Below are 16,747 nucleotides of genomic sequence, written 5' to 3'. Positions count from 1 at the left end.
AGTCCGCACCTCTAAAAAAACAAATAGTTAGCGGCGCCCGGTTTCGATCCCCCGAGTCTCTGGCCGCAACAGGAGGTACGTGGCGCTCTTCCCACTGCGCTACAAAACCGAGACAGGAGCAAGTGCCACAAACGCGCCTTATGCCCTTGACTCATTCAAACTGCGTCAAGAAGCTACTGATACAACGAAGGCACACGAAGCTGAACGTCAACGGAAACGACGAGCTGAAAACTTTAGAGGAAGATGTTGAATTTCCCGTGGGAAAGCTGTGGCTGGAACCGCCACGCCCCTTGCAGCTCAACCAGAGAAGAGGACGAAGAGGGCGGGCAGCGGGTAGGAGCGTGAGCACGCAATAAAGAAAGACAAGAACCAGGAGGTGTTCGATCAGGTAACGCCGGTGTCGGTCTCTTCGCTGTCTCTACATTTCTCTACATTTCTCTGTCTCTATACGGGGTTCACACTACGTTCCCACTCGTGCTCCGTTAAAGAAAACCACATAACGGCAACACAATGGAACCATCACGGAACCTCTATGATGTTTCGCATTATCCTCATGGTTCCCCACGGGAAGCTGGTGTAATTTTTTCTATGAACTGTTTTTTCTCCATTGATGCTTGCGTTACTGCTGCCAGCTTTCTTCGCGCTGGCAAGACCTGTAGGGCTCCATGGTTTCGTTCCAGCTTCCTAATTCGGCCCGAAATGTAGTGAGGATGAGGATTACTTAGACTACCTGTCGTCCAGGAGATATAAGCATATTCCTTGCTGCAACCGCCTTTCTATTGTGCAGCATACACTGCCTCATATAACCTACAAGACTAACTTTTCCACCGTTTTCCCTTTTCGGCATGCTTTTTTGCTTTAGCTTCCTCTGGCCAGGGCCATAGCCAATCGTGCTTGGGTGCATCAAATGTACTATATCAATAAGCAACAGACCGCTGCAATCCTCAAGCCCAACATTTCATAACGAACGTGGTGTCTTAAAAAACTGTCAATATTAGTAGTACTGCCGGAAAAGTCATACGTGGTTGAGCTGTGATATATGGCTTTTCTGCTAAAAATGACAATATCGAAAATGTTTCACCGAGAAAAGCTGAGTTTAGTAAAAATCTATGAACCCAGGAAAATATTTGTAGAGTGCCTTTGCACAAAAAAATTCCAGCGACGCGTACGAAGACTGAATTCCCTTAGGGCTTCTAACGTACAAATGTCGTTTATTCGCATTAGGACGGCAAATAAGGTCAGCATATCTGTGCTTTAGAACACAAATTGTAGCTTCCAAAGAAGTAAATTTCAACTTGTTTTGCACTTGTAACGGCATTCCACCGGTACGACTGTGAAGACTGCATGTAGCACTACATCCCGGACTAATTGCTTTACATATGAAAAGAGAAAATTCGTAGGTTTGTTTTAGTTCTTCCCCAAAATATTTCTTTTGGACCAATGAAATTGACTTGTATGTATTTTTCTGGTGATACGAAGTTATGTTTTTCACATTTTTCTAACAGCATTTTAGCAAACAGGATAAAATTATTACAATTGTTCCGTTCAAGTAATACACTCTACAACCTGGTTTTAATGTTGCTGTGTACGGCTTTACATCAAACACCATTCATCGATAGCAATAGGTTCTAGGGTCAATTGCTCATATTCCTTCGGCGACGGATTTTGTGTGAACCCCATCCTCCATCGCCGTAAAGATCTGCTTGCATATCCGGAGAAACAAACAGTCTACCAATCATTCTATACACTAAAAAAGTTCTTATACTGATTAGAAACTACTTGTGTGTGGGATTAGGAATAGCATACCAATTTATTCGTGTCATGTGATCATCGGGGTATAATGGGAGGTCATAAGTACTATCATTATACCGGTCATATAGTGCAGTTCATTATTAGAAGCCACCCGAATGACTCCAAACATTGTTGTTCGCATAAAAACTTCCAACCGAGAAGTTCATCTATACATTCCAAACATATACAAAATGAAACATTTTTCCTCAGAAACCATGCACACCGGGAAATCTTTGCAGTTTTCCTGTTAGGTGCGAAACAGTTGATAATGCTATCTTAAATCTGGCTTGGGGATTAGTAGTACATTGCGGTCATTGAAAACTTTTTATAGGCTCTTCAAAAAAAAAAGCCTAAAGTTGCGACGCAGAGAAAACACAAGTTACATTCATTCGAAAGACTGCATTCCTAAAATCATACTGACCCCACTTTTAAGGCAGAGTTAGTTCAAACAATATGTATAATTAGGAAAAAGGGAAATAGCCAAGCGACTAACTTCCTCATTTCGCGTAACAAAACCTATGATATCATATTCGGAGCTGTGCGATGGGCTGAAATCGGCAAAAGAAAGGCACTGGGCGGCCGTCGTATGGCACCACCGTCTCTTCAGCGAACAGCGCCGACTGTGGCGAACCACTTGTCACTGCAACGCCGGAAGTGGTCAGCGTGGCATTTTCGTGCACACAAGTACACCAACAGCGACCACATCAGTCACAACCACCACGGACAGCAACGATACGCTGCTGAACCACCGGCGGGGTCGATCGCGGCCCGCGGAGCCAACACTAGTTGCTGCTCCGGCGCTCTAAGCCAACGACTCTCAGGCAGCCAACCATTGTGGAGAACCTGCGGTCGAGCGGCACGGAATTGAGGAGGCGGCGGGATCTGCCGCATACGCGAGCGGCGCGAGAACTTGGGCATCAGCTGTGGGAGCGGCCGTACCAAGATACCACCTCGAAATTAGAGGTGGCGTCACATCATGACTCGACCCCGGCGTTCGTCGGCTGCGGCTGCAGGCTACCCTCGTGTGCGCCAGCCTGCTCAGCTACCCAAATGAAAGCGACTCGGAACTTGCGCAATGTTTAGCGCGCTTGTGAGGTGTGGATCGCGACGCGGTGTCCTGTGGCGAAACTAGGCGTGGACTGGTATATAAGTGGTGTCTGGTGCAGGTTTTCATGGCTTCAGGCGTTATCACGTGTGTTGTGTAATGTGGCGTCCGTTGAGTTCAAGGGCCGTCCAAGCTTTAGGTGGGATGGGTGTGGAAATAGTGGAGACCCCCGCCCAAAGATCACGAGCCGGGGCGCGCTTCGCGGAGAGGCGGGACCCGCTGAAAACTGTCCGACTCGCCGTTATTTCAGCGGTGGCCCAAGGTATTGCACCAACCCTCTGCCTTGATACTTCACGAACATGTGCGCGCAGAAGACAGTGCGATGGAAGATCCCGTATGTGTGATCTCGTCGGAACAGGGTGGCCGCGGTGGACATGTGTCTCATGTGGGGACTGGTCGCGCGCCTTGACTGCCTTCCTTTCACGATCAGGACCGGATGGCGTGATTAGTGAACGCCGTCGAGCGTCGTGCTCGTATGCTTTGGGAGATCCCAAAAATACACGCCTTGAGGACATCTCCTGGACGATATCTTCGATGGGTTCACAGCTACGATCATCCTACATAAGGGAAGCAGTAAAATACCAATACGACAACACGTCAGACAAGGAGAACCAATTTCTCCTAATGTTATTCACAGCATGTTTTCAAGAAGTATTCAGAACATGGGATTGGGAATAGGTTGGCGTAAGTGTTAATAGAGAAAACCCCGATAACCTCAGATTTGCTGATACGTTGCCCTGTTTAGTAAGTAGGGCGACGAATTGCTAAGCATGTTAAAGCATTAGACAAGCAGAGCATAATCGTGGGCCTGAAAATTACTTTGAAGAAAACTAAAGTAATGCTTATCAATGTCGGGAAAGCAAAGCGGTTTGATATAGGTGGCGAGGCAGTGGAAGCGGTAAGCGAATACATCTACTTGAGCCGAGTAGTGATCCCTGATACCAACCATGAAGCAGAGATAATTAAACTCAGAAGAATGGGATTGCGTGCAACCGGCAGGTATTTTTAATGAACGGACACGTAGATTGCCTTGAAGAAAAAAGTGTACGGCAGCTGCATCTTACCGGTAACCACCTAGACGGAAGAAAGTTTTTGGCTCACTAACAGGGTTTAGCTTAAATTGAGGACGACTCTGTGTGTAATGGAACGGAAGATTATATGTGCAACATCAAGGGACAAAAAGAAAGCGTTGCGGCTAAGACAGCAAACGCGTGTTGACACATTAGTAGAAATTAAAAGAATGAATGGCTGTGGGTATGGCACGTAACAAGGAAACAAAATAACCGTCGGTAATCAATAGTAAGAGTGTAGATCCCTATAGAAGGCAAGTGAGGCAGGTCGTGGCAGAGTGTAGATCAGAAGATTAGATCACGCAGTTTTCGGGGATTAATTCGTCACAGATAGCACACGACCGGGATAATTGGGGATCTATGGGATTGGCACTTGCCCCCCTGCATTGGGTGTACACAGGCTGATGATGATGAAAAAACGGCTGGGCTGCGGCACAATTGTCTACTTAGTTGTCGTATCGAGGTACCTCGTGGGGTTGCCGTGGATGCGTCGACCAACGTGGGTAATGCGCCTGCTGCTAGCGTGGTGGCCTACGCCGGCGAGCTGGATAGGTTTCCCCCATGAGCCCCGCATATTCTACATCACTTATAAAACCAAAAAAAACGAAGTAGAATTTTACGGAGGACGTGTTGCGACGATCAATGCACGCATTACCGCTCCGTGCTGGCTATAGCAATGACGTTAATGAAAGCCTTTATCGGGGATGTTGCTGAATTCATTTAACAAATATTTAGGTTACAGTGCATCATTTGGGAGAACAACTTTGCATGAGAAAGCTACGCGTACTAAAGATGAGTGTGGGGTGAGATAATGGAATTTTAACAGCGAAGCTGTTTTAGGTAGAGGTCGGGCATCCGCACGTGCGCTGAATAAAAATCATCACCGAGAGATGGCTTTCTTGCGCACATGGGCACCACTGTAGCTTTGCCATGCCGTGCTAAGGCGGGACTCGTGCCGAAACATTTTGGAAGGCGATACAATAGGTACAAGCACGACTTAGCAAACTGGTTGCGGGGCGACTCGCTCTATTTATTTATATAGTATTTATTTATTTGGGTACTGCTAGCCTTGGGGCAAGGCTTTAGGCAGGAGTGGGCGGGACAACAAAAAGAAACAGCACAACAAAGAAAGAAAAAAAGGCAGATCATTCAAGCGCAAATCAACATTTCGGTGGGTTTGGGAGCTCTAAGCATAAATGATAAAACATCCGGGCCTTGTACAACATCTGCAGGCAACAGGTTCCATTCATGTGCTGTTCGGGGGAAAAATGAATTTTGCTAAGATTTAGTTTTGCATGCGTAATCGCTGACTTTTTTCGGGTGGTGCGAGCGTGTCTGCCGGCGAATAAAATTCTAAATTCGCGGTATGCAAAAGCACTGTAGGGGACGCAAGTCTACTCTAGGAATAAAAATAAATCTTGCAGCCTTTCTTTGAACTTTCTCTAGTTTCGAAATGTTGGTTACACTGTGCGGGTCCCATAAGACCGAGGCGTACTCAAGTAGAGGCCTGATGTAAGTTTTAAAAGCTAGAAGTTTTATATCATAAGTGGATTTTTCTATAGTTCTTCTAAATAACCTAGCTTCTGCATTGCCTTTTTTCTGAATGTGAGTAATGTGTTGATTCCATTTGAGATCCGAAGTTATCATGATACCTAAGTATTTAGAGCTTGTAACTACTGAGACCAGATGGTTGTTTATGCTATATGTGAATGACAGCGGCGTTTTCTTGCGCGTGACTGTCAAGGCTACCGTTTTCTTTGGGTCAAGAATCATCTGCCAGGTGGTGCTCCAATTTTGTATTTTACCTAGAGTTTTATTGAGGAGGGCCTGATCGCTATGGCTACGGATTGCGTGATATATAATGCAGTCGTCTGCAAACAGTTTTATCTTAACAGGGATATCGCGAGCTATAATAATAATAATAAGTAAAAAGAAAAGGGGCCTGAGAGCGGAACCTTGTGGAATGCCTGACTCTACTGTGGCAGTGCGTGACGCTACGTCATCCACGGTTACAGTCTGACGCCGCAAGGAAAGATAAGATTTAATCCAGGCTAGCAAAGTTTCGTTTTTGAGTATTGCTCTGAGCTTGATAAGTAACTTTGGGTTTGACGCACGATCGAATGCCTTTTCGAAGTCTAAAAAGATTACATCGACTTGAACTTGTTCATCTAGTATTGTACCGAAATCGTGAACCGTCTCTACTAACTGCGTGATAGTTGACAGCCCCTGACGCAACCCGTGGTGCCGATTCTCTATAATATTGTTCTGGTCGACGAATTGGGAAATATGTTTGAATATCACGTGCTCAAGTGCTTTTACGCATGCGCTGAGTAAAGAAATGGGTCGGTATGACGTTATCATTGAGCGATTTTCAGTTCCTTTTTGTATGGGTGTTATTGGTACGGGCGTTTTCGTATGGGCGTTATGGCTCCGTCTTAACATCGGTGCAGTTTTGATGGTGCAAAGAAAGAAATATACTCAAAATGAAAAAGCACAAAGGCCAAGGAGCGATAACGGTAATCAACTTCCTAATTAGCGTCCCACACGAGAGACCTCAGAAACCGAACACAGGAAACTTGACCGTGTCTTTAAGCCTAATGATGCAGAAAAGTTTAGCAAGACTCCATACATAGAACAAGAATAGGCTAGGAGGGCCGCCAGGTTATCTCTGTTTACAATTTTTGCGGCACTACTGTGAGGGACCAGAAGTTTTTTCAAGAGGGGTACACTTCGCACATATGAAACAAAGGACGCATGTGCTATATCTTCGGCTATTAGTGAAAGTGGGGCGAGTGACAATGTAGTATTTTCATGAACGGCCGCAATCGTGAATGATGAAATGTACTGCTCGGTACTAAATTGCTTCAGCAGCATTTCAAAGTAATTTGTCTCATGGTTCGGTTATACAAAATGCGTATTCGAGTTTTGAGCGAACGAATGCTTTATATACAGCAGAACGTCGTTGATAGATCGCAGGCCGTGAAAAAGCAATCCAGAGACGAACATGTCTATTTATCGACCTTTTTTCCTATTTGTCTGTCAAAGGCTCCTGGCACATTCCGGCGCTCTTTTTTAAACATTTCAAACTTTTATCCACAGTGCAATTGTCTTTGGCGCGAAGGTTACACTGCACTGCTTTAAGCCAACTACGGCCTGAGTACATGTCGCGGCCGGAGACGCCTCCATTTTTCTCGGAGCCTTAGTCCAACGCCGGCAATGCCACACGGCGTGATTCCGCCAGGATGTTTTCCAAGTTTAGCGCTTCGAAAGTTGGTACGTCGTACACATGCGAGGTTAGCCTTAGGCTTCCAAGTTACCAAGTGAATTCAGTTAGCCCAGCACTGCGGGAAAGCCCACACAGTCACCCAGGTGGCCCGATGGCTGCTCGGCGTCTGCTGATTGCGCCTCGAGCTAGGGTTGTCCAGAGCACGCACGTTGGGATTTTTTTGGTAATCGTAGAACGTACCATGCGGTCGTAGTTGGATAAAAGTTTTCAAATTTTCAAAGTACCTACTAGTACCTACTAGTACCTACTAGTACAAGTACCTACCTACTTTCAAATTTTCAAAGAACGCTACCGCAGCGAGCATGGCCTCAAAATTTTCGCTCCTCGTGCAGGCCTTCCTGTCATGGTCTGCAACTCCGGCCCTTGGCATCCTCAACCCTGACGGATGCCCGGTCCGCCGCGTCGTTCAAACGACAAGGCTCACTCCCCTGCCACCCCTTCCCGTCAACGCGGAAATCCGCAGCTACCTTCCCTGCCCACCAGTTCCGGACATTCCCCGCTTCCTGGTCTGGCAACCACATGCCACAATTAGCGCCGGCGATTTAGCGGACCGACTACAAAAGCCCTCCCCTCTCCAGAGCCAGTTGGGGCACGCTACCACAGCGAGCATGGCCTCAAAAGTTAAGCTCCTCGTGCAGGTTGGTGGCGTACCCTACGCGTTTTGTATACGATCCAACGATCCCTTTTTAATAGCGGTGTCGCGCCCCACCGAACTGCTTGATTGCTGTCGCAGATCATTGTTTAAGTCACTCTTCGAATACTGTGTCACCAGCCACCTCATCAACCTACTTTTAATTATGTCGGGTGACGTTGAAGTGAACCCTGGACCCGATTCTATTGATGGACCCGTAACTTTAGAAAGTACCCCGCACGGGGCACCTTGAGCAATCTTGGTGACGGTACTGGTGATACCGCGGACCCCGAGCCCCCACACATAAGCTGGATCCAAACGTGGCGATGTGTTTATAGGTGGAGGGTTAGAAACCACGAACGGTGGCCGTCGGAGCCCAGGTCAAGTTCCGGCGGATGGGCTCCCTGTCTGTTCACCAGGCAGGGAGCTCCGGAACCTCTTTGGCTACCAGGGTAAGGCCAAAGAAGAAAGTACCCCCGTCTCCCTGCTTTTTTCTATGCCATATGTATAAATCAAACCCCCCCCCCCCAGACGTGATCGGCCCCCGAAAAGGGGCCGCACCGAAGTTTCCTTTCCATCCCTTCCAACAATCCACATTCCGAAACCTGACATCTATCCTCGATTCTTGGTTATCGAGGCAGTTGACAAAACAAACCCTGTTTCTTGTATGTCCGTACTCTTGATCACTAAGTTCCTGGAAGGCATCCTCGGAAAATCGTTTGATGCTAAGAAACTCCGTACCGGTGAAGTCCTAGTCAATGTCAAGACGCAGCAACAAGCCACTAACCTCCTGTCGCAAACCTGCATGGAAGATCTGGCCATCAGAGTCACTCCCTATCGTAGCCTCAACAGCTCTCAGGGTGTGATCTCGGAGATCGATTTGTTGAATGAGACCGAAGCTGATCTGTTGGAAGGCCTGAAAGATCAGGGTGTAACTGCAGTGAGGCGTATCACCATCAGACGAGACAATAAGGAAATCCCCACAAAGCATATAATCTTGACATTAAACAAATCAAAACTTCCTGAGCACACCAATGCTAGCTTCATTAGGTGTGGTATACGTCCGTACATACCTAACCCGCACCGCTGCTACAAGTGCCAGCGATTCGGTCACGCTACAACTTCTTGTCGCGGCAAAACGACCTGCGCGAAATGCGCCGCACATGACCACCCTACTGAAAACTGTGACTCTACTACCTTCACCTGTGCAAACTGTCAGGGGCCGCACGCAGCATGGTCCCGCAGCTGTGAAAAGTTTCAATTAGAAAAGAAAATCATTAACATCAAGGTCACTGCAAACATCACCTTCCCACAGGCGCGGAAGAGGTTCGCCTCTTTCCCTCTGGGGAGGTACGCCGCCGCAGCTCGCCGGGGGGCGGAGCGGCGTCTGGTTTCTGCGGGGACCCAGTACCACGAGTCGGACTTTGTCCCGCTCCGCCCCCCCTGGGTTGCCTCGGGCAGCCCAACCCGCCTCCGCACCGCTCGCTGAGCCAGCAGCGGCTGTGGGGGCAACCACGTCTGGTGGAAGCGATGCTGCATCTTCCACTTCCACTCCAGCGTCCCAAACCACAAGCGAGGGCGCAGACGAGATGGAGACGGAGGAACTAGCGGCAGCTCCCACCCCCGCCGCACCGCCTGCGCCATCCGAGGAGTTCCTGAATCCCTCGGTGGTTGCGGGCAAGGAAAAGCGCGCCCCAAAGGGTTCGCGGTCCAAGAAGCCTGATCCGTCAGGCGCTCTGAGGACATCCAAGGATGAAATGGACGTCGGTCCGTTCTTGTCTGCGGTGCACCGCAAGGAACGCGTCGCGACGCCAAAGCCTCCTGACAAGCCAAAAAAGACGAGAGTCACAGCCCCGAAAGACGACACATAAACAACACAGTCCAGTAGCTCCGAACACTTCATAATGAGAAGAGAGAACATAGTACAATGAAACTGCAGAGGCCTTCTGAATAATCTTAACGACGTGTATGAGATCCTGCATACCAATGAGCCAAGTGTAATGTGTGTTCAGGAAACACATTTGAATTCTAAGCACACAAATTTCTTGAATAGTTACCTGGTATACAGGAAAGACAGGGATGGCTGCACAAAGTCTTCTGGCGGTGTGGCCATAATCGTCCGGAAATCCTTAGCATGCCACCCTGTCACTTTAAACACTATCCTTGAGGCTGTAGCAATCCGCTTAATAATATTTAATAGGTTGATAACGGTATGCTCCATATTCATTCCTCCTGATGTTACACTTTTGAGCTCTGACTTCGAGGCGCTGGTTGACCAGCTGCCCGAACCTTACATTCTGACAGGCGACCTTAATGCTCACAATTCTCTTTGGGGCTCTTCTCGTACGGATGCCCGAGGTCGCCTGATAGAGAGCTTTCTTAAATCCTCTGGAGCATGCCTTTACAACAATAAACAGCCTACATACCATAACATAGGACACAACACATACTCATGTCTTGACTTGGCTATTGGCTCCGCAGTTCTCTTTCCTGTTCTCGAGTGGGGTGTCGGACCTGAACCATATGGCAGTGACCATTTCCCCACTTCATTAACGTATATGGGTACAGGCCCGAGCAGTCCATCTTCCCATAATAGGTTCAATGAAGCACGAGCTAACTGGAATACATTTACAGAGACAACAAAACTACACCACACATCCATAGGACACCTACACGTTGAAGAAGCTACCCAACTCTTCACGGCGCACATCCTCGACGCCTCCGAAAAGTCTATTCCCCACGCCTCTGGTGCCCCACGCAACCAGCGGAGGCCGTGGTGGAATGAGGACTGTAGGCGGGCGCGGGAGGCCCAGAACAAGGCGTGGGGTATCCTCCGTCGGTATCCCACGTCGGGTAACCTCATTTTGTTCAAACGGGCCAAGGCGTTAGGAAAACGTGCGCGCCGTGAGGCAAAACGAGAGAGTTGGCGCACCTTCCTTACATCTATAAACTCATACACAGACGCACGCAAGGTATGGACACGAATACGAAAACTAAAAGGAAAACAGACACACAGCCTGCCCCTGGTTAGTTACAAAAGGGGACACACTGGAAGACCAGGCTAACACACTTGCACAACACTTTCAACACGTTTCCAGCTCTGCACACTACACAAACACTTTCCTGAGACATAAAACCGCTTGTGAAAAGAAGTCCTTAAGTGATAATAACAGGTCAAATTCTGGTTACAACTCTGAATTTACTCTCTATGAGCTGAAGGCTGCCCTGAGCACATGTAAACCTTCCACTCCAGGCGCAGACCAGATTACATACAGAATGATACAACACCTACACCCAGATACTCTTGAAACACTCCTACACTTATACAACAACATATGGCTTTCGGGGCACATTCCGAAATCTTGGAGGGAGGCTATTGCAGTGGCGTTCCTGAAGGAGGGTAATGACCCGTCTTCTCCCGCCAGTTACCGACCAATCGCTCTCACCAGCTGCCTGTGCAAGCTTCTCGAGAAGATGATTAAGAGGAGACTCGTGTACTTCTTAGAATACAATGGTCTTCTCGAGAGCTGCCAGGCCGGCTTCAGGGTGGGGCGATCCACAAACGACCAACTCGTCGCCCTTGAGTCGTATGTAAAGGATGCCTTTGTCCACAAACAGTTTTGTGCTACGGTCTTTTTTGATCTTGAGAAAGCCTACGACACCGCTTGGCTATACGGGATACTTAGCGACCTGAAATGATTCGGTGTTTCGGGCAATATGTTTAACACTCTTTATAGCTACCTGGCAGAACGAACCTTTCGTGTAAGAGTTGGTACTGCGCTTTCAAATGTTTTTGTGCAGGAAAATGGTGTGCCTCAAGGTGGCGTTTTGAGTTGTACGTTGTTCATAGTCAAGATGAACTCACTTCGAAAGGCGTTGCCGCGAACCATTTCCTGTACAATATATGTAGATGATGTCCAAATATCTTTTATGTCGTGTAATATGTCAATTTGCGAACGCCAAGTCCAGCTTGGTGTTAATAAGCTAGCTGGCTGGGCTGATCAAAACGGTTTTAAGCTAAACCCAGTTAAGAGCACTTGTGTTGTGTTCTCCAAAAGGCGTGGGATCAGGCCAGATCCAAACATTAAACTGAATGGTGTCTCGATACCGGTCAAAACAGAACACAAGTTCCTAGGTATACTCCTTGATGAAAAACTTTCCTTTATCCCTCATATCAAACAACTAAAACAAAAATGCATTAAAACACTGAATATTATAAAGGTCTTGTCGCATCACTCGTACGGTGCTGACCAACAACTTCTGCTGCGAGTGTTTACCAGCCTGGTAGGCTCGAGGTTAGACTATGAAAGTGTTTTGTATGCAACACAGATTGAAGGCGGGCCAGTTGGTACATAACTAACTTATAAAACAGCGCTAGAAACAGGACTACAGAAAGGGCAAGGACTGAGAAAACCACCCCAGGAACAGGAACCTCCATCCAGAGAGCGAAGGAAGGTAGCCGTGATCCCTTACATCCACGGGGTGAGCCACAGGCTTAAGAAAATAGTAGGGCGGTCCGGTGTTGATCTCGTGTTTTCTGCTCCTGACAAGTTAAGTAGCCTTTGCCGCAAGGTAAACAGTGAGAGACCAGCGAAGAAAAAATGCGCGAAGAATCATACGAAGCCCTACGTCCAGTGCCAGGGGGAGGTTATCTACGAGATACCACTGTTTTGCAAGCGGTCGTACGTGGGACAAACGGGGCGATGCCTCAACGATCGTCTTCGGGAGCACGCGTGCGACGTAAGAAACGCCACTGGTAGCACACTCGCTACTCACGTTGCCAAATGCCCAGGCTGTTCGCCTCTGTTTGAGAAAAGCCACGTGCTGGCGCGATACCGCGACCGGATGCGACGGGAGATTAGAGAGGCCTGGGAAATCCATACCCGGAAACATGATTGCGTCAGCGCTCCGTCTGTTGCTCTTTCGGTGAAAGAATTTCACTTTCTTGGTGATACTGTAGATAAGGCGTGCTAGTTGCTACGATTGTGTTAGAATTGAAGATCACTGTACCTTCAGTTGTTATTTCTTTCCTCACGTGTCACTTTCTTTCCGTATTTATTGCCCGTTCAGTGACAATAAACTCAGTTGTTAGTCAGCGCCCTGTCTGTGTGCCCTTTCTGTAGTCCTGTTTCTAGCGCTGTTTTATAAGTAAGTTTGTTTTGTATGGTTCAGGAAGGGAAACTGCTTTGAAAATGCTCGACCCAGTGCAGCACTTGGGCCTTCGACTTGCGTCTTGTGCTTTCCGGAATAGGCCCGTGAAACGTCTGTACGTCGAGTGTGACAGATGGTGTCTGGGGTACCAGCGTGAGTATGTCGATTTGCGATATGCTTTTAAAGTTTCATCAATGTCTCACCATCCCATTAAGTCTATAATGAACGATACATCTACATCCCAACTGTTTTTAAATCGTCCATCTATTTCTGCGTCTTTCTCGCTCAGGGCGAGGGAGAAAGCCTTTGAAATTTCTGTCTCGTTTTTAGACACTTTTACAACATCTCTCATTGATTCTATAGCCCCATGGCATCTTCGTCCTGTATTGTGTGATTTGTCGTTAACGCAATTTAAGAAAAACACGGTGCCCACAACTGCCGTTTTGCAGCATTTTATGCATAGGCGTAGAGTTTTCAATTTCCCGGTGGGGGCAAATACACAAGTATATATATATATATATATATATATATATATATATATATATATATATATATATATATATATATATATATATATATATACAGGGTGTCCCAGCTATCATGCACCAAGATTTAAAAAAAGAGAAATTGCGTAACTCGAAGAAAACCTAGTGCATAGTGTTTGCAGTACTGTGAAGTTGCGGAGAGTAATTTTTTCGTTAAGGAGACTTAATTAATTAATTGTAATTAATTATCTAACTCTAGAAATACTGCCCTAATCACTAAAGTGTCAATGAGGCGCTTGTAGGTAACCACGTGGGGCATCTAACTGCGCTATTTTCAGCGACGAACTAATTGCGTACTCATTTATTTTGACTGATAAAGGAAACCCGCGAAATATGAAAAATACCACGTGACGACGCTTACGCGCGCATTGTAAAGCAGCGTCCCCAAACAAAGCTGATTGAAAGCAACTGCTTCGCGTGTTATCCGCCCGAAAAGACAGCGCATCACCTTGATAATAGCATGCATGGAAGGAGCAGCAACAGCAAGATTCCCGGGACGCGTGTGCAGATAAGGAACAAACTCGGTCCCGATTTCTTCTTTCTTTCTTTTGTTTATTTCATTCTGGCTAACTCAGAGGCAGCCTGTTTGAGGGCGTTGCTTTACGGTGCGCGCGGTGGCGCCGTCACGTGGTATTTTTCATATTTCGCGGGTTTCCTTTATCAGTCATAATAAATGTGTACGCGATTAGTTCATCGCTGAAAATACCGCAGTTAGATGCCCCTCGTGGTTACCTTCAAGTGCCTCATTGACACTTTAGTGATTAGGAGAGTATTTCTCGAGTTAGATAATTAATTACAATTAGTTAATTAAGTGTCATTAAAGAAAAAAATACTGTCCGCTTCTTCACAGTACTGCAAACATTATGCACCTGGTTTCTTTCGAGTTACCCCTTTACTCGTTTTTTAAATCTTGGTGCATGATAGCTGGGACACCCTGTATATATATATATATATATATATATATATATATATATATATATATATATATATATATATATATATATATATATATATATATATATATATATATATATATATATATATATGCATAATTTTTTTATTTTAGTTATTTTAGTTGTTTTATTTTTAACCTTCTAGCTGTCTACATCCCCTTTTCCGGCGGGCTTTTCTGATCGCGGCTACTGCTGAATTGGCGTGGCACACACTGCATAGGCGTACAATTTTCAAATCTGTCAGAGTGTGACGGGGGTGGAAGGCATCGGTGCCCCGCGTGAGCTCAGAAAGTTTTACATGTTCGCTGAAACGGTAGTACAAAAAATTGAGAAAACTGGTACATGGTGTCATCATTTATTTTTTTGTAAACAAGACATTAGGGGCTATAGTGCAATAAACAAAAAATGGGATATCTACAAAAGCATGAAAAATGAAATATCTACAAAAATTACACCTAAAGCATCCATACCCTTCCCCCCCCCCTCCCACACACACAAAGTATATGGAGACATGTATAAGTGCAAGCACAACAAATAAAATCACGAATCAGAGTTTTTATACATGTATACATCAACACACAAAAAAACTAAAGGACATGCACATACATGACATTTTACAAATACTTCCATGGAATGGTGTCCAGTACGCAGGTCACTCATTCAAAGTCAGAAATGTATTTCTGCGTACAGCCGATCTGCCGATAAATTCGTCAGCAATGAGGTCTAAGTTTATCTTTCGGCTAAGCTCTTTGTGCCCATGGAGAAGAGCAACATGATTCAGCCTTGTCTGTCCCATCGTCGACCTCAAATATGTTTTGACTCGGCGGAGGCATGAGAATGATCGCTCTGACGTGCACGACGTGACTGGCACAGTCAGTGCAATTTTGACTAGCGTGGCTATTTCAGGAAGCAACCCTCTCAGCTGCTCTCCTTTCTCCCCCCCCCTGAACATCTGAACAACGTCTTCAATTGTTCTGACCGGCGGTTCATTGCGCTGCCTTGCAATGTCAAGCAGCATGTCTCGGTGCAGCTTTAGGAGCTCAGTTTGAAAATCTGAGCCATAAAACTGGGAAAAGTATGTGGCGTCGGCCCTTCCAGCGAGGAACTGCTCAATATTGATGATGTGCTGCCACGTATCGGCGGGATAACGGTCATCTAAGGAAGAAAGCACCGTACCCACTACGTTGTAGTACAACTGGCGGTACAGGTCTTCAGTAGAGTGGAACACATGACCCCCAGATCCATCGTCGTAGCGGCATGGAGTTTTTTTTTTGAAGCTGGGATCGATGGCTCTTCAATCTCGAGTTCACTAGCTTCGGCCAGGCTCTCAGCCCAAAAGCGGGGAAAGCTGTGAAGGAGCTCACTAATGCTCTCCCTAGCAGCCTTAATCATCCTTTTAGCTTCGTCAAGCATTAAAGACCGTTTCTGTAGACCGGAGCTCACCGTTTCTAAGCGTGAGAATACTAGTTCCATTAACTTGAGCATGAAGTAAGTCTGAAACTTTGAAAGCGCCATCGTGAGCCCAGAAGCCTTTGCGCTGCTCTCACTGCGTTCCGAGGCCACTTCTTGCAAAAATAAGATCAGCGGTCTGTAGTTCTTCAAAACAGAACTTAGGGAAGAAGCTTTAAGAGTCCACCTGGTGGGGCAAAACTTTACCAAACTGACGCTTTCTTCCTCTTCCTGAAATGTTTTGAACCAATGAAGGCACTTTGGGGAGCCTGTGACAAAACTTATCAGCTCCGTTATCACACTCAGAATGTCACGGCATCTGTCAACTGTTTGCATCACGTCGTTCAAAACAAGGTTTAAAACATGGGCGAGACAATGCACATATATAGCTCTAGGCTCCTCCTCTCGTATGAGAGCTTGCAGCCCACTGTGCTGCCCTCTCATGTTTGCCGCGCCGTCATAGCACTGTCCGCGACACTTTTCAATGGGTATGTTAAACCTATGGAGAATGTCCTTGAGTATTTTCAGCAGTGTTGCTGCTTTCGTGTCCGTTGTGTGGAAGAAACCGCAGAACAGTTCCTGCACCTCGAAACTTTGGTTTACAATACGAAAGCAAATGGACACCTGCTCCTTGACGGATAAATCTGTCGTCTCGTCCATTATCACTGCGTAGTGACCGGCGTCACGGACCTCTTGAGTGATAGACCTAAGAAGGCTACTGGCCATCATGTCCAACATTTCATTTACGATTTCCAGGGAAAGCCAT

At 46.6% G+C, this 16,747-nt stretch overlaps 1 protein-coding gene across 1 annotated transcript in view; it reads right to left on the bottom strand.

The window, feature by feature from the left end:
• Positions 1 to 16,432, bottom strand: part of LOC144143422 (zinc finger MYM-type protein 1-like) — a 69,207-nt gene extending 52,775 nt beyond the window's left edge. Inside the window, exons 1-2 of the mRNA XM_077675181.1 lie at positions 16,010 to 16,432; positions 15,221 to 15,809 (exon numbers count right to left, since the gene is read on the bottom strand). Coding sequence (XP_077531307.1) covers positions 15,221 to 15,809; positions 16,010 to 16,425 — 1,005 coding nt within the window. The 5' untranslated portion in view covers positions 16,426 to 16,432. The remainder of the gene's footprint in view (positions 1 to 15,220; positions 15,810 to 16,009) is intronic.
• Positions 16,433 to 16,747: the final 315 nt, after the last annotated feature.

This window comes from Haemaphysalis longicornis, unplaced genomic scaffold, assembly GCF_048455015.1.
Source record: "Haemaphysalis longicornis isolate Haplotype H1 unplaced genomic scaffold, Haemaphysalis longicornis Haplotype H1 scaffold_6, whole genome shotgun sequence".
In the NCBI taxonomy this organism is placed as follows: Eukaryota; Metazoa; Arthropoda; class Arachnida; order Ixodida; family Ixodidae; genus Haemaphysalis; species Haemaphysalis longicornis.
The sequence above is the reverse complement of the archived record's forward strand: the minus strand, read 5'-3'. Positions and strand labels throughout refer to the sequence as shown.